Source organism: Lemur catta, chromosome 6 (assembly GCF_020740605.2).
Source record: "Lemur catta isolate mLemCat1 chromosome 6, mLemCat1.pri, whole genome shotgun sequence".
In the NCBI taxonomy this organism is placed as follows: Eukaryota; Metazoa; Chordata; class Mammalia; order Primates; family Lemuridae; genus Lemur; species Lemur catta.
The window spans coordinates 52,559,976-52,574,892 of NC_059133.1; the positions used below are offsets into that span (position 1 = coordinate 52,559,976).

Sequence of the window (14,917 nt, forward strand, 5' to 3'; positions counted from 1 at the left end):
GTGTACCCAGCACCCAGGGCATGCAGGAAAAGGCACCCGCAAGAGTGAATGGTAAGCACTGTGACACCTGCTTTGTTTGGGTCCTTCCTCTGCTCCCGGCCTGTGACTCTGGGAATTTCTTTCTTCTAGGTTCCCAGCCCCATTTCCTTTCTCTCCGCTTTCTTGCTGCTGAGTTGTGACTACCCTTTGGCATCTCATACTCTTTCTTTCCAGAGACCTACTCTAGCAGGAGTGGACCTACACCTGCCTACTCTTTTTGCCTTCTCCTTCCAATCCTAGAGAGACTGGCAATGACTTAGTTTCCTGAGTGATTCTGGATGTGGACCAGCTGTGGAAACCCAGGATCATAGGATTGGAAACTACCGTGTCTTGAATCCAGGTATATCTTCCCAGTTCACCTGGGTCTTCACTGTGCAGTCCAGGAGTGCTAGTGTACGAGATATGCACAGGCACTTCTGACCCTCCAAGGTAGCTGGAGTGGTGTGTGTGCTATGGTGTACATGTGTGTGCTCTGGTGTGGATACTTGTGTGCACACCTGCGTGTGGACCTGTGTGGACACCTGTGTGGGCACAGCAGGGCAGAGTGACATCGGTGGACTAGGGAGGCATTGCTGAGCAGGAATATTGTCTTATGGGGCAGGACTTGAGGTCCTTCAAGGGTCTGTATCAGTCCTTGCAACAGCAGTGCCAAGAGCAGGGAGGTGGGGTGAGGAAAGTGAGGGTTCCATGCCAGAGTGCCTGGAGCCTTCCCTGCCAACTGCCACCCTCTGTGTCCTTTAGTCCTCCTGTCTGAACACTGGCCATAGTCCCCTTGTACCCGAGTCTGTGTGTGTCTCTCTCCTGAACGCCATGTGGCTGTACCTGGCGGCCCTCGTGGGCCTGTACTACCTTGTGCGCTGGCACCGGGAGAGGCAGGTGGTGAGCCACCTCCGAGACAAGTACGTCCTCATCACGGGCTGCGGCTCTGGCTTCGGGAACCTGCTGGCCAGACAGCTGGACATGCACGGCTTGAGGGTGCTGGCTGCGTGTAGGACAGAGAAGGCGGCCGAGCAGCTGAGGGCCCAGTCGTCAGACAGGCTGGAGACGGTGACTCTGGACATCGCCAAGACAGAGAGCATCACTGCAGCCACCCAGTGGGTGAAGGAACGCGTGGGAGACAGAGGTACCCCCAGATTCCTCTTTGTGTCTCTTTCCTCTCTCTGGGAAGGGGGAACCTTTTGTCTGCTAACCTGGAACATTCCCAAGATGTTTGGATTTTCAAGGACTGTGAGCTTTGCGTTTTCTGGAGCAAAAATCCTAGAGTGATTGTGCCTGAGCCACAGGGTGAGAGGAGCACAGCGTATGTTTAGGGTCGACTCTCTGGAGGAAGGTTGGGCCCTTGAGCTAGACCTTGAGCCTGGCATGCAACAGTGGGGGCCTGGCCAGGCTGGATCCAGGCTCATGACCTCAGCATTTCTTATTGCTTCCTTCACACTTGTCCCCCCAAGGGCTCTGAGATTATCTGTCCACACCTGACTGGTTAGCATGGAGGCTTAGAGAGCTGAAGGAACTTCCTATCAAATATTCAGTGATAATTCCTGTTCTTTCTGCTACATTACACTGCCTGTTCTTTTTGTGAGAAGGGACATCATGGATTTCTTTGTTCTGATTAGAAATGTAAAACATGCTTATTGAGGAAAACGTAGAAGAGGATAAAGGTAAAACAACGTTAACCGTAATCGCACCCCCCAGAGTTAATTTCTGTCTACCTCATGTATTCTGGGATCAGCTTCATACCTTCAAATCCTTCCAAAATATGATATTCAACCTCTGCATATTCATGCTGAGAGAATATAATTTATTAAATCAGTCCTATATTGTTGGATGCTGAACTTAGTTTCCCACTTTTCCTGGCTTAATAACATCGCAGTAAAGATTCTGTAATAAGGTTTGTTCATGTGCTTAGCAATCTTATTCAAGTAGACTAAAATAATTGTATCAAGGAATACTCATTTCTTGGAGGCCATGAATGGTTTCTGTGGGGGGAGGACCAATCTTGCAAGGCCTTATTGTCTTTCCAATATTCCTACATTCAAACTCTGTCTAACTGCACCCGCAGCCCAGGCCCACCAAAAACCCTGTCCCTGCTAACCTGGGGCCTGTAGGTGGGGAAGTCAGACTATTTCAAATCCTTCATCTTGTGGTTTTGTTCCTGTATATCTCACAGACAGTCTTCCAGAGAGCTCAGTGGGCTGGGGACCCGTGAGGTTATGTCAAGGGTGGACTTTGGGCAGGGTGGAAGGAGAGGTTGGCACTGCCTGGGGCAAAGGGTGCCATCTGGACACTGGTGTGGCCTGAGGCCTCCTCCCCGGTCTGCCCTGTGTATCCACTCCATGGTGAGCTTTGGAATTCCCAGGTGCAGAGTGAACTTTGCTTCCTGAGCAAATATTGCCTCAAGATTGGTGCATGTTGCATCACACCCTGTCCCCTGATGTCCAAAGGTGGCCTGTTCGCCACGCTCCCTGAGTCTTAAGTGTTCAGTGTGTCTCTCCCAACCAGGGTTACAAAACAGTTATTCATGGGTCAATTTGTCTTTCCTTTTCATTCTTTCTCTTCTCTGGTTTTCCCTTGATTTTTTTTTTTTTTTGTTTGTTTGTTTTACTCCATTCCTCTTTTAATGTCTCTGTCTCTCTCCCCTCAGGAGATTTTGATGAGCACTCACTCTATTTTCTCAAACTCTGTCCATGCACTTAAGAAAGTTGGGTTTGTTGCATGCTGACGTCCAGGCACTGGGAGCAGAAATGACAAGGACCACCCCTAACCTCTAATAGTTTGAAGAATATGCAAACGCTGACACCCTTAAATCACCACATCTTGATTTCCTCCCCCAACTCTTTTCCCCATTTCAAGCAGCACATTTTTCTTGACTCCATAAATAAACTCAACTCTTAAGGTGAACTTGAACCCTCACTGTATCCACAGCACACACACAATACTGTCTTGGTCTCTCAATTTCCCACTGTCCCCAGGACTCTGGGGCCTGGTGAATAACGCTGGCATCTCTGGCCCCTGGGGCCGCAGTGAGTGGCTGACCAAAGAAGACTTTGTGACCACACTGAACGTGAACCTGCTGGGGACGATTGAGGTGACTCTGAGCCTGCTGCCCTTAGTGAGGAAGGCGAGGGGCCGTGTGGTCAACGTCTCCAGCATCGCAGGTAGATTGTCGTTTTTAGGAGGCGGCTACTGCATCTCCAAGTACGGCGTGGAGGCCTTCTCGGACTCCCTCAGGTATTGCACTGGGATAGGGCCCTGCCTGAGTCCTCCCGTTCCTGGTCTTCTGTGGGAGCATTTTACAGGGGGTTGATTTCATCACAGCTTTAAAGGCCCTTTTTTCGAGATCCATCTCTCAGGCTTTTTGGCCCTACCCCTTTCTGGATTCAGCCAGCCATTCCTTGTGAATGTACAACAGGGCCTGGAGGCCGACGAAATTATGTAACCTCTTCTGAGCCTTCTGAGGAGGGCCCACAGACAGGACGTGTCTGAAGCAGATTGGAAGTGGGAGAACTTGGCTGCAGGGCCCCTGTCCCCAGTCACTGAGATACGCGGGTGCAGGGAGCCCTGGAGGGGTGGGTGCGGCCTCTGACTCAGCACAACACTCAGCAGCGGGCACTAGTGTGAGTGCACAATCAACACAGCCTAGGACAGCAAGGTTTGCTCCTTGGCTTAAAAACCCCAATAGCTGAGAGGAAGATCGACAGGAGACAGAAAAACATTGTTTCCAACCCTTATAGGGACTGCAGCCAAGTCAGCCATGGTGGCCATGGCAGCACTCAGATTTGGGGAGGGTCCTGGCTGTGAGGTCTGAGACGAGAACTGAAGACCTAGACCTGGCACCCTGCTAAGGACGGGTCAACAGGACTCCTGATGAGACGACAGGGTCATCGCGGGCCGAGGGTGGCCGTCAGCTGACTACCTATGCTGTGGGGACTTGTTGGGCCAAAGTAAAAGGCCAGGACAGGTGTGCAGGGCTAGACAGGTGGTCAGCAGTGGGCCGTGGAGTCCTGTCCATTCTGGACACGTGCTGTACTTCATGCTATTGAGAGTGGAATCCACGGCCTGGATGTACTCAGGGTGGGTATTTGGTTTAATGGGCATCTAGATGCCCACTGGCTGCAGGGAGCAGAATGGCTGTTCATGTGGGGAACTGCAACTGTAGACAGAAGACAGCCGAAGCAGCCAGGGAGAGATGGCCAGGGAGTTTACTGGGGAAGGAGAGGGAGGAAGGGGACAGAGGAACATAGAGGGGGAAATGGGCAAATCCTGGTGATGCCCTGGATGTGAGGGGCATGGGGGAGATAGGCCAGCGGTTGTGCCTTGCAGGTGATTCCAAGGTATTCGGAGCTAGTGAGCTCAGTGTGTAAAATATGTCATCCCTACACACAGCCAATGCCATGGTCATAATTTTTGTTGTCCTTCTGCTACACTTCCCAACATGCCATGCTTTCTGGCTTATTCTACCACCACCTTGTGTTGGATTTTCATTGAGGTTACATGGCTTTTGTGTTTGCCTGCAAGACCTTTCAACTCCTTGCCCTCTGCTTGTCTGTCTCCCAGGAGGGAGCTCGCCCCCTTTGGGGTGAAGGTGGCTATTATTGAACCTGGTTCCTTCAAGACGAACATGACCAACACTGAGAGAGTTTTGCAGCAGTTCCAGGCGGCTTGGGACCAGGCCCGCCCGGAGATCAAGGAGATCTATGGCGAGAAGTTTCTGGAATCCTGTGAGTGAACTGTGGACAGTGACAGAACTAAACATTGAACCATGATTAATGTCTCCAACACCATGAGGGTCTGTCCTCCTGCCGGGTACTGGGGAGAAGGAAGTTCAGCCTCATCACAAAGTGGGGCTGTTCATCCCCATTTCCAAGGTGCTGTGGGGTCAACGGGTCACGTAGAGAAGGAAACCAGGCTCACTACAATTGGAAACACTGTCCCATCGGTATTCTGAAGAGGAAACTAAAGACACAGAGGGAAGATGCCATGGACCCATGGCCACCCGGGTTTAGAGAGGACTGGTTTCCCTTCACTTTGACTCTGTAAGCAGAGACCTTCAACTTATGAAGTCCAAATATTCCCAGGAAGAGAGGCAGAGGTGGCTTGGTGTGGACCAATTTTTCCTGGGATAAGGATGGGCCACGCCCGTGGGGAACCTGCATTGATTAGATTTGGGGCACATCACTGTGTGGCACAGGAGTTCTTAGGTCCTTTACTTCTAAGTTAGAGCTGTGAAAGGGAGAGGGGGTTGTGTTGCTCCATTAAGTCTGTTTTCTCATCCTGAACAGACCTGAAACTACTATCTGAACACGTTTTGCCAGTGGAAAAGGAGAATCTGTCAGAGGTGACGGACTGCATGGAGCATGCGCTGACCGCCTGCCACCCCCGCACTCGCTACTCGGCTGGCTGGGACGCCAAGCTCTTCTACCTCCCCATGAGCTACATGCCCACCTTCCTGGCAGACGCCATCCTCACTTGGGGCCTCCCACGGCCGGCCAAAGCCCTGTGAAGCCAAGACTGTGGCACTTGTTTGGTGGGGTTGGATGCTCTGTGACAAGTCATATGTCCTGGGGAGAGAAATAGGGTGCACAGAGGCAGTTCTGGTGTCATCAAGTCACCTGTCCTACCTCCTTCCTCCCCTCCTGGCCATGATTCTCCTGGAATTTCATTCAAGACTCCAGAGATGTTAGTAGCAAAGTGCCAAGTTATGCAGCTGATAAACAAGAATCCAATAGCGCTCCTGGTTGTATTGTTGCCTTGGTGGCCATTCAAGTCTCTAAAGCTCTTGGGACAATGGTGGGGGGACAATTTGGGAGGGTGTGAGCAGGTGGAAGGAGGTTTAGCCCACACCTTGTCTGCCTGCTGCCCACCTCCTCAGGGTGTGCTTTAGCCTGGTCACTCTACACCTTCCCACAGGGTGGATTGGCTTGAAGGTGGTCAGGGACCTCTTCTACCTCTGAAGATACCTGTGTACATGGGGTGGGGACGGGGAGAAAAACATTCAACCTGGCTTGTATTCCTAGGGTGTCAACTTAGTGGGCATTGGCGGGAAGGTGTTCTCAGTAGGGGTCTTTGCATAAGACACATAGCCAGTGTTTCATGTCACTTGAACCCATGGAGTTCCTTTGATTATTTTGCCCTAGAAACACTTGATAAGTTCAGCCATGCTCAGGGATTTTATTTTACTTTATTTTTTTCTGTTACTACCTAAATTCTTAGTAGTGGGATTTTAATCTCTTAGGAAAGCTACCCTTGGATTTCAGACATACTAGAGGAAATCCCTGAGTCTGGGTTTCCTCATCTGGCTCAGCACCCACAGTTCACTCCTCAGAAAGCTCAGTCTCTGACAGTCTCTAGGACTCCAGGGTAAAGCAAACAGAGTGGCCAAGAGGAGGTCCCCTCCTGATGTGGTAATTCTCTGCAAAGAAGGGAGACGTGATCCCAAAGGCGGAGTCTGACCTCAGAGACCAGGAAAGCAGACAAGGGAGAGAGTGGTGGCTGGAAAACTGCCAGAAGGAAACTTCCAGGGTTTGTAGGAGGAAGGAATGAAATGCTTTACACACAGGAGGTGTAATAGCTTTTATACTTCCATGCCCTTAAGATACTCTTTCCTTAGATCTGGGTGGCTTCGGGGAGTTGGGGTGCAGACCTATGGGAATAGGAGGCCAGTGGCTTTTCGGAAGTCAGGGGGTGAGAGGTCTGACCTGAGGAAGGATTTGAAGAGGGCAGGTGGATTCTAAGCCCTTCCTGCCAAGCAGGCCAGTGGCAATGTTTCCCTATGAGGGGTTTTTCAAGTGCTGGTGTCACAGGAATAGACAGAAGGACAGGCAAGGAAAAGGATGGAATAAGGACTGGCAGGCCCCAGATTCCTTCCCTGGGGCAGCTGGGCCTTCCTGCCCTCACCAGCTCCTGCTCTGTGTCCCTCAGGGACTGACCTTCACAGTCACTCCCCTTCCCTAGTTTCCCTCCCTCGGGGCCCCAAGCCCACATCCCCCCACATTGGCCCTTGCCTTCCAGTGACATGGAGTGACAGTCACATTTGGACCCAGGACTTTCATGTTCTGCTAATTTTTGCTGAACACCTGTTGTGTGCTGGGGAAAAATTCCCAGGAATTCCCCGGGGCTTCCTCGGACTCGGCTCTGAGTCTTCAGTGTTCTGGTGTCGCTGTGAGTGTGGTCTCGACAGAGAAAGCACTTGCAGAAAGGGATACAGATTCCCGGGCTAAGGTCCCTTTGTAGCTGGGAGGCACCTCCCTAGGCGTCTTGGTTTCCTTCCCTCAGCGTGACAACTGAGGACATGGAGCCTTCAGGGGACCTTGTGTTGTTGAACAGACACGTGTTGGTTGTGAAAACACACGTGAGCTCAGATTCATGGAAAACATGAAGTGGGCATTTGTGTGGAGCACGTCAGTGCTGAAGGTGTGAAGATGGCCAGAGAGGGTAGTCCTGGCCAAGGTCCTGAATGCTGTAGGGTCAGGCCACTGAGTGTCCTTCCATGGTGCCCAACTCAAAAGCAAAGCAACAGTTTCATATGCTATCTGAAGCCACCAGACACTTTTTTTAAAAAAAGAATTCTTTTTCTCTAAACACACACACACACACACACACACACCCCAGGCATACAAACTGAAATGAAATAAGAGACTGACATTCACTTGATAGCTCACTGGGTAGATGTTGAGGAGGTTGGTCTTACCCCTGGGAGTGCTGTCCACATAGTCAGAGAGCTGTGAGGGTACAACCTCTGGCCCTGCACTCTGGGCTCCACTGGGGGGTGCAGTTGCACCAAGGCTCGACCCCTGGCTCACATCATGGACTATGAGTCAATGGGGCCACCGTTGCCATGAGAGATCCATCATGGTGATAAATAAAGTCTAAAGTAAAGGAGTGCACGTCCCCACCCCCATTCTGAATTCTCAGCAATACCTCCCCTTATCTTCCCTCCTGGCATCTTTACGCAGTGAGGGAGCCAGTCCCATGGAGCTGTGCAGGGACTGGAGCCCAATCCCTCAGTGTCTTGGGTGCCACAGAAGCTGCCTTCAGTCGGTCCCTTTGCTGCCCTGGTCCTCTCTGAGGAGCACAGAGCTGTGCAGTCCCCAGCAGAAACTGTCCTCCCCTCCAGCCACGAATTATCCAATGCCTGCAGGGCATGTGGCCTTTCCTTTCTGGGTCCCCAGCCCAGACTTTGGAGGGGCTGCAGGAAAACAGGAATGGACACAGGTTGCCATGAAGCCCACACTTACTGTGTTTTCCAGGTTGGCTTTTCCTTTCTTATACCTGCTTCTTTTCAGGAGACCTGTCCTGGATAGAGAAGGGGCTCCCCTGGGAGGTTGATTTCAGTTAGGGTCTGCGCTCAGTCTGGGGGCTGCAACCAGAAGGTGAGTGTCTGCTAGGGCATCCAGAAGCTCAGAAGTGTGGCCCTGCAGCCTACCCAAACTTGTCTCCCAGGACTGCTGAGGTTGTCATTGTCACAGGGCTTCTGCCTGGGTTCTTAGTGGAAGGACCTGGGGAAGGGTGAGTCTCCATGGGAAGGTGGCTTCAAAGGATTTCACGTTCTGCCCAAGCATCCAGGCGTGGCAGTGTCCCTCCCTCTGACTGTTCCCTTGGGACTTCTTGAAATTGCTGCTGAATCTTGAGTGGACTGGGAAGCTCCTGCCACCCCAGGAAAGGGTCACACTACTGCCAGAATGAGAAAGGGTAAGTAGTAGATGTGAGGATTGGGAATTGTGTCTGTCCATGGCCATTGAGGATTCATGGTTGAAGGAAATGGAAGACCCTGAGAAGATTTGTGGTGTGTGATCCGGCAGGGGAGGGCCAGGAGCAGGAGGGCAGAGGGCAGTGTACCCAGCACTCAGGGCTGGGCAAAGGGCACCTGTAGGAGGTGAACTCTAAACACTGTGACACCTGCTTCCTGCTCCCTCATTCTACTGCTCCCTCCCAGCAACTCTGGCAGTTTCTTTCCTGTGGGTTCCCAGCTCTGTTCCCTTTCTGTCCCCTTTCTTGCCACTGAGGTCTGACTGCCCCTTTGACATCTCGCACTCCTTTCCAGAGACTACCCTAGCAGGAAGGGATGTATTCCTGTCCGCTCATTTTACCTTTTCCTTCAATTCCTAGAGAGACTGGCAGTGACTTAGTTTCCTGAGTGATTCTGGATGTGGACCAGCTGTGGAAACCCAGGCTCAGAGGATTGGAAACTACCGTGTCTTGAATCCAGGTGTATCTTCCCAGTTCACCTGGGTCTTCACTGTGCAGTCCAGGAGTGCTAGTGTACGAGATATGCACAGGCACTTCTGACCCTCCAAGGTAGCTGGAGTGGTGTGTGTGCTATGGTGTACATGTGTGTGCTCTGGTATGGATACTTGTGTGCACACCTGCGTGTGGACCTGTGTGGACACCTGTGTGGGCACAGCAGGGCAGAGTGACATCGGTGGACTAGGGAGGCATTGCTGAGCAGGAATATTGTCTTATGGGGCAGGACTTGAGGTCCTTCAAGGGTCTGTATCAGTCCTTGCAACAGCAGTGCCAAGAGCAGGGAGGTGGGGTGAGGAAAGTGAGGGTTCCATGCCAGAGTGCCTGGAGCCTTCCCTGCCAACTGCCACCCTCTGTGTCCTTTAGTCCTCCTGTCTGAACACTGGCCATAGTCCCCTTGTACCCGAGACTGTGTGTGTCTCTCTCCTGAACGCCATGTGGCTGTACCTGGTGGCCCTCGTGGGCCTGTACTACCTTGTGCGCTGGCACCGGGAGAGGCAGGTGGTGAGCCACCTCCGAGACAAGTACGTCCTCATCACGGGCTGCGGCTCGGGCTTCGGGAACCTGCTGGCCAGACAGCTGGACATGCGTGGCTTGAGGGTGCTGGCTGCGTGTAGGACAGAGAAGGCGGCCGAGCAGCTGAGGGCCCAGTCGTCAGACAGGCTGGAGACGGTGACTCTGGACATCGCCAAGACAGAGAGCATCACTGCAGCCACCCAGTGGGTGAAGGAACGCGTGGGAGACAGAGGTACCCCCAGATTCCTCTTTGTGTCTCTTTCCTCTCTCTCTGGGAAGGGGGAACCTTTTGTCTGCTAACCTGGAACATTCCCAAGATGTTTGGATTTTCAAGGACTGTGAGCTTTGTGTTTTCCAGAGCAGAAATCCTAGAGTGATTGTGCCTGAGCCACAGGGTGAGAGGAGCACAGCGTATGTTTAGGGTCGACTCTCTGGAGGAAGGTTGGGCCCTTGAGCTAGACCTTGAGCCTGGCATGCGACAGTGGGGGCCTGGCCAGGCTGGATCCAGGCTCATGACCTCAGCATTTCTTATTGCTTCCTTCACACTTGTCCCCCCAAGGGCTCTGAGATTATCTGTCCACACCTGACTCATGAGGATGGAGGCTTAGAGCGCTGAAGGGACTTCATATCAAATATTCAGTGATAATTCCTGTTCTTTCTGCTACATTATGCTGCCTGTTCTTTTTGTGAGAAGGGACATCATGGATTTCTTTGTTCTGATTAGAAATGTAAAACAGGCCGGGCGCGGTGGCTCACGCCTGTAATCCTAGCACTCTGGGAGGCCGAGGCGGGTGGATCGCTCGAGGTCAGGAGTTCGAGACCAGCCTGAGTGAGACCCCGTCTCTACTAAAAATAGAAATAAATTATCTGGCCAACTAAACTATATATAGAAAAAAAAATTAGCTGGGCATGGTGGCGCATGCCTGTAGTCCCAGCTACTCGGGAGGCTGAGGCAGTAGGATCGCTTTAGCCCAGGAGTTTGAGGTTGCTGTGAGCTAGGCTGATGCCACGGCACTCACTCTAGCCCGGGCAACAAAGTGAGACTCTGTCTCAAAAAAAAAAAAAAAAAAAAAAAAAAAAAGAAATGTAAAACATGCTCATTGAGGAAAACGTAGAAGAGGATAAAGGTAAAACAATGTTAACCGTAATCGCACCCTCCAGAGTTAATTTCTGTCTGCCTCATGTATTCTGGGACAGCTTCATACCTTCAAATCCTTCCAAAATATGATATTCAACCTCTGCATATTCATGCTGAGAGAATATAATTTATTTAAGCAGTCCTACATTGTTGGATGCTGAACTTAGTTTCCTACTTTTCCTGGCATAAATACCATCCGATCAAAGATTCTGTAATAAGGTTTGTTCATGTGCTTAGCAATCTTATTCAAGTAGACTAAAATAATTGCATCAAAGAATACTCATTTCTTGGAGGCCATGAATGGTTTCTGTTTGGGGAAGACTAATATTGCAAGGCCTTATTGTCTTTCCAATATTCCTACATTCAAACTCTGTCTAACTGCACCCCCAGCTCTGGCCCACGGAAAACCCTGTCCCTGCTAACCTGGGGCCTGTAGGTGGGGAAGTCAGACTATTTCAAATCCTTCATCTTGTGGTTTTGTTCCTGTATATCTCACAGACAGTCTTCCAGAGAGCTCAGTGGGCTGGGGACCCGTGAGGTTATGTCAAGGGTGGACTTTGGGCAGGGTGGAAGGAGAGGTTGGCACTGCCTGGGGCTAAGGTGCCATCTGGACACTGGTGTGGCCTGAGGCCTCCTCCCCGGTCTGTCCTGTGTATCCACTCCATGGTGAGCTTTGGAATTCCCAGGTGCAGAGTGAACTTTGCTTCCTGAGCAAATATTGCCTCAAGATTGGTGCATGTTGTATCACAGCCTGTCCCCTGATGTCCAAATGTGCCTGTTCTCCACGCTCCCCAAGTCTTAAGGTTTTCATTGTGTCTCTCCCAACCAGGGTTACAAAACAATTATTCATAGGTCTTTTTGTCTTTCCCTTTCATTCTTTCTCTTCTCTGGTTTTCCTTTGTTTTTTGTTGTTGTTGTTATTGTTTTACTCCATTCCTCTTTTAATGTCTCTGTCTCTCTCCCCTCATGAGATATTTGATGAGCATTCACTCTATTTTCTCAAACTCTGTCCATGCACTTAAGAAAGTTGGGTTTGTTGCATGCTGACGTCCAGGCACTGGGAGCAGAGATGACAAGGACCATCCTTAACCTCTAATAGCTTGAAGAATATGCAAATCCTGACAACCCTAAGTCATCACATTCTCTTTTCCTCCCCCCTACTCTTTTCCCAATACTAAGCAGCACATTGTTCTTGACTCCATAAATAAACTCAACTCGAAGGAGAACTTGAACGCTACCCGTGACCACACTGCACACACACACAGTACAGTGTTGGTCTCTCAATTTCCCACTGTCCCCAGGACTCTGGGGCCTGGTAAATAACGCTGGCATCTCTGGCCCCTGGGGCCACAATGAGTGGCTGACCAAAGAAGACTTTGTGACCACACTGAACGTGAACCTGCTGGGGACGATTGAGGTGACTCTGAGCCTGCTGCCCTTAGTGAGGAAGGCGAGGGGCCGAGTGGTCAACGTCTCCAGTGTCGCGGGTAGATTGTCTGCTGTAGGTGGCGGCTACAGCATCTCCAAGTACGGCGTGGAGGCCTTCTCGGACTCCCTCAGGTATTGCACTGGGATAGGGCCCTGCCTGAGTCCTCCCGTTCCTGGTCTTCTGTGGGAGCATTTTACAGGGGGTTGATTTCATCACAGCTTTAAAGGCCCTTTTTTCGAGATCCATCTCTCAGGCTTTTTGGCCCTACCCCTTTCTAGATTCAGCCAGCCATTCCTTGTGAATGTACAACAGGGCCTGGAGGCCGACGAAATTATGTAACCTCTTCTGAGCCTTCTGAGGAGGGCCCACAGACAGGACGTGTCTGAAGCAGATTGGAAGTGGGAGAACTTGGCTGCTGGGCCCCTGTCCCCAGTCACTGAGATACGCGGGTGCAGGGAGCCCTGGAGGGGTGGGTACGGCCTCTGACTCAGCACAACACTCAGCAGCGGGCACTAGTGTGAGTGCAGAATAACGCAGCCTAGGACAGCAAGGTTTGCTCCTTGACTTAAAAACCCCAATAGCTGAGAGGAGGAGAGTCAGGACATAGAAAAATATTGTTGCCAACCCTTTTGGGGGATGTGACCAAGTCAGCCATGGTGGCCATGGCAGCACCCAGATTTGGGGAGGGTTCTGGCTGTGAGGTCTGAGCTGAGAACTGAAGTCCTGGCACCCTGCTAAGGAGGGATCAACAGGACTCCTGATGAGAGGACCTTATCAGCCCCAGCTAAGTGTGGGTGTCAGCTGACCTCCTATGCTGTGGGCTCTTCCTGGGTCAAAGGACAAGGCCAGGACAGATGTGGGGTTGAACAGGTGGTCAGCAGTGGGCCGTGGAGTCCTGTCAGTTTTGGACACATGCTGTACTTCATGCTACTGACAGTGGAATTCATGGCTTAGATGTCCTAAGGTGAGTATTTTGTCCAACGGATATCTAGATGCCCACTGGCTGCAGGGAGCAGAATGGCTACAGGTGTGAGGAGCCTCAACTGAAGGCAGAGGGATGCTCCCCAAAAGACAGCTGCAGCAGCCAGGGAGAGATGGCCAGGGAGTTTACTGGGGCAGGAAAGGGAGGAAGGGGACAGAGGAGCATAGAGGGGGAAATGGGCGAATCCTGGTGATGCCCTGGATGTGAGGGGCATGGGGGAGATAGCCCATCGGTGGTGCCTTGCAGGTGATTCCAAGGGATTCGGAGCTGGTGAGCTCAGTGTGTAAAATATGTCATCCCTACACACAGCCAATGCCATGGTCATAATTTTTGTTGTCCTTCTGCTACACTTCCCAACATGCCATGCTTTCTGGCTTATTCTACCACCACCTTGTGTTGGATTTTCACTGGGTTTATCTGTGTTTTGTGTTCGCCTGCAAGATCTCTCAACTCCTTGCCCTCTGCCTGTCTGTCTCCCAGGAGGGAGCTCGCCCCCTTTGGGGTGAAGGTGGCTATTATTGAACCTGGTTCCTTCAAGACGAACATGAACAACACTGAGAGACTTTTGCGGCAGGTCCAGGAGGGCTGGGACCGGGCCCGCCCGGAGATCAAGGAGGTCTATGACGAGAAGTTTCTGGCATCCTGTGAGTGAACTGTGGATTGTGAGAGAACTAGACCTTGGAGCATGACTAATGTCTCCAACACCATGAGGGTCTGTCCTCCTGCCAGGTACTGGGGAGAGGGAAGTTTAGCCTCATCACAAAGTGGGGACGTTCAGCCCCATTCCCAAGGTGCTGTGTGGTCAACGGGTCACATAGAGAAGGAAACCAGGCTCACTACAATTGGAAACACTGTCCCGTCGGTATTTTGAAGAGGAAACTAAAGACACAGAGGGAAGATGCCATGGACTCATGGCCACCCGGGTTTAGAGAGGACTGGTTTCCCTTCACTTCAACTCTGTTAGCAGAGACCTTCAACTTATGGAGTCCAGATATTCCCAGGAAGAGAGGCAGAGGTGGCTTAGTGTGGACCAATTTTTCCTGGGATAATGATAGGCCACGCCTGTGGGGAACCTGCATTGATTAGATTTATCACTGTGGGGCCCAGGAATTCTTAGGAACTTTCCTTCTAACTTAGAAGTGTGAAAAGGAGAGGAGGCTTGTGCCATTCCATTAAGGCTATTTTCTCATTCTAAACAGACCTGAAACTACTCTCTGAAAATATCTTCTCAAGATGCAACAAGAATCTGTCAGAGGTGACGGACTGCATGGAGCATGCGCTGACCGCCTGCCACCCCCGCACCCGTTACTCGGCTGGCTGGGACGCCAAGCTCTTCTACCTCCCCATGAGCTACATGCCCACCTTCCTGGCAGACACCATCCTCACTCGGGGCCTCCCAAGGCTGGCCAAAGCCCTGTGAAGCCAAGACTGTGGTGCTTTTTTGGGTGGGGTTCGATGCTATGTGAGAGGTGATATGTCCTGGGGAGAGAAATAGAGTGGAGGGAGTGAGCTGTCATGTCATCAAGTCACCTGTCCTATCTTCATTGTCTCCTCCTGGCCATGATTCTCCTGG

At 51.5% G+C, this 14,917-nt stretch overlaps 2 protein-coding genes across 6 annotated transcripts; both read left to right on the forward strand.

The window, feature by feature from the left end:
* LOC123639627 (retinol dehydrogenase 7-like) lies at nt 1-5,773 on the forward strand. 4 transcript variants are annotated; one of them, XM_045553589.1, is made up of 6 exons: nt 1-51; nt 214-468; nt 781-1,162; nt 3,009-3,267; nt 4,594-4,757; nt 5,319-5,773. In XM_045553589.1, exons 3-6 carry the CDS (start codon nt 850-852, stop codon nt 5,537-5,539), a joined length of 957 nt encoding a protein of 318 aa, XP_045409545.1. In that variant the 5' UTR covers nt 1-51; nt 214-468; nt 781-849; the 3' UTR covers nt 5,540-5,773. The 4 variants fall into 4 exon arrangements, with proteins under 4 accessions (XP_045409545.1, XP_045409547.1, XP_045409543.1 ...); XM_045553591.1 differs by having other exon boundaries at nt 214-379; XM_045553587.1 differs by having other exon boundaries at nt 214-1,162.
* A 2,908-nt stretch (nt 5,774-8,681) lies between these two features.
* Nucleotides 8,682-14,869, forward strand: LOC123639628 (retinol dehydrogenase 7-like). 2 transcript variants are annotated; one of them, XM_045553593.1, is made up of 6 exons: nt 8,775-8,993; nt 9,145-9,333; nt 9,646-10,027; nt 12,235-12,493; nt 13,825-13,988; nt 14,544-14,869. In XM_045553593.1, the coding sequence occupies exons 3-6, from the start codon at nt 9,715-9,717 to the stop codon at nt 14,762-14,764; spliced, it is 957 nt and encodes a 318-aa protein (XP_045409549.1). In that variant the 5' UTR covers nt 8,775-8,993; nt 9,145-9,333; nt 9,646-9,714; the 3' UTR covers nt 14,765-14,869. The 2 variants fall into 2 exon arrangements, with proteins under 2 accessions (XP_045409548.1, XP_045409549.1); XM_045553592.1 differs by lacking the exon at nt 8,775-8,993 and adding an exon at nt 8,682-8,727 and having other exon boundaries at nt 9,145-10,027.
* The last annotated feature ends 48 nt before the right edge of the window (nt 14,870-14,917 follow it).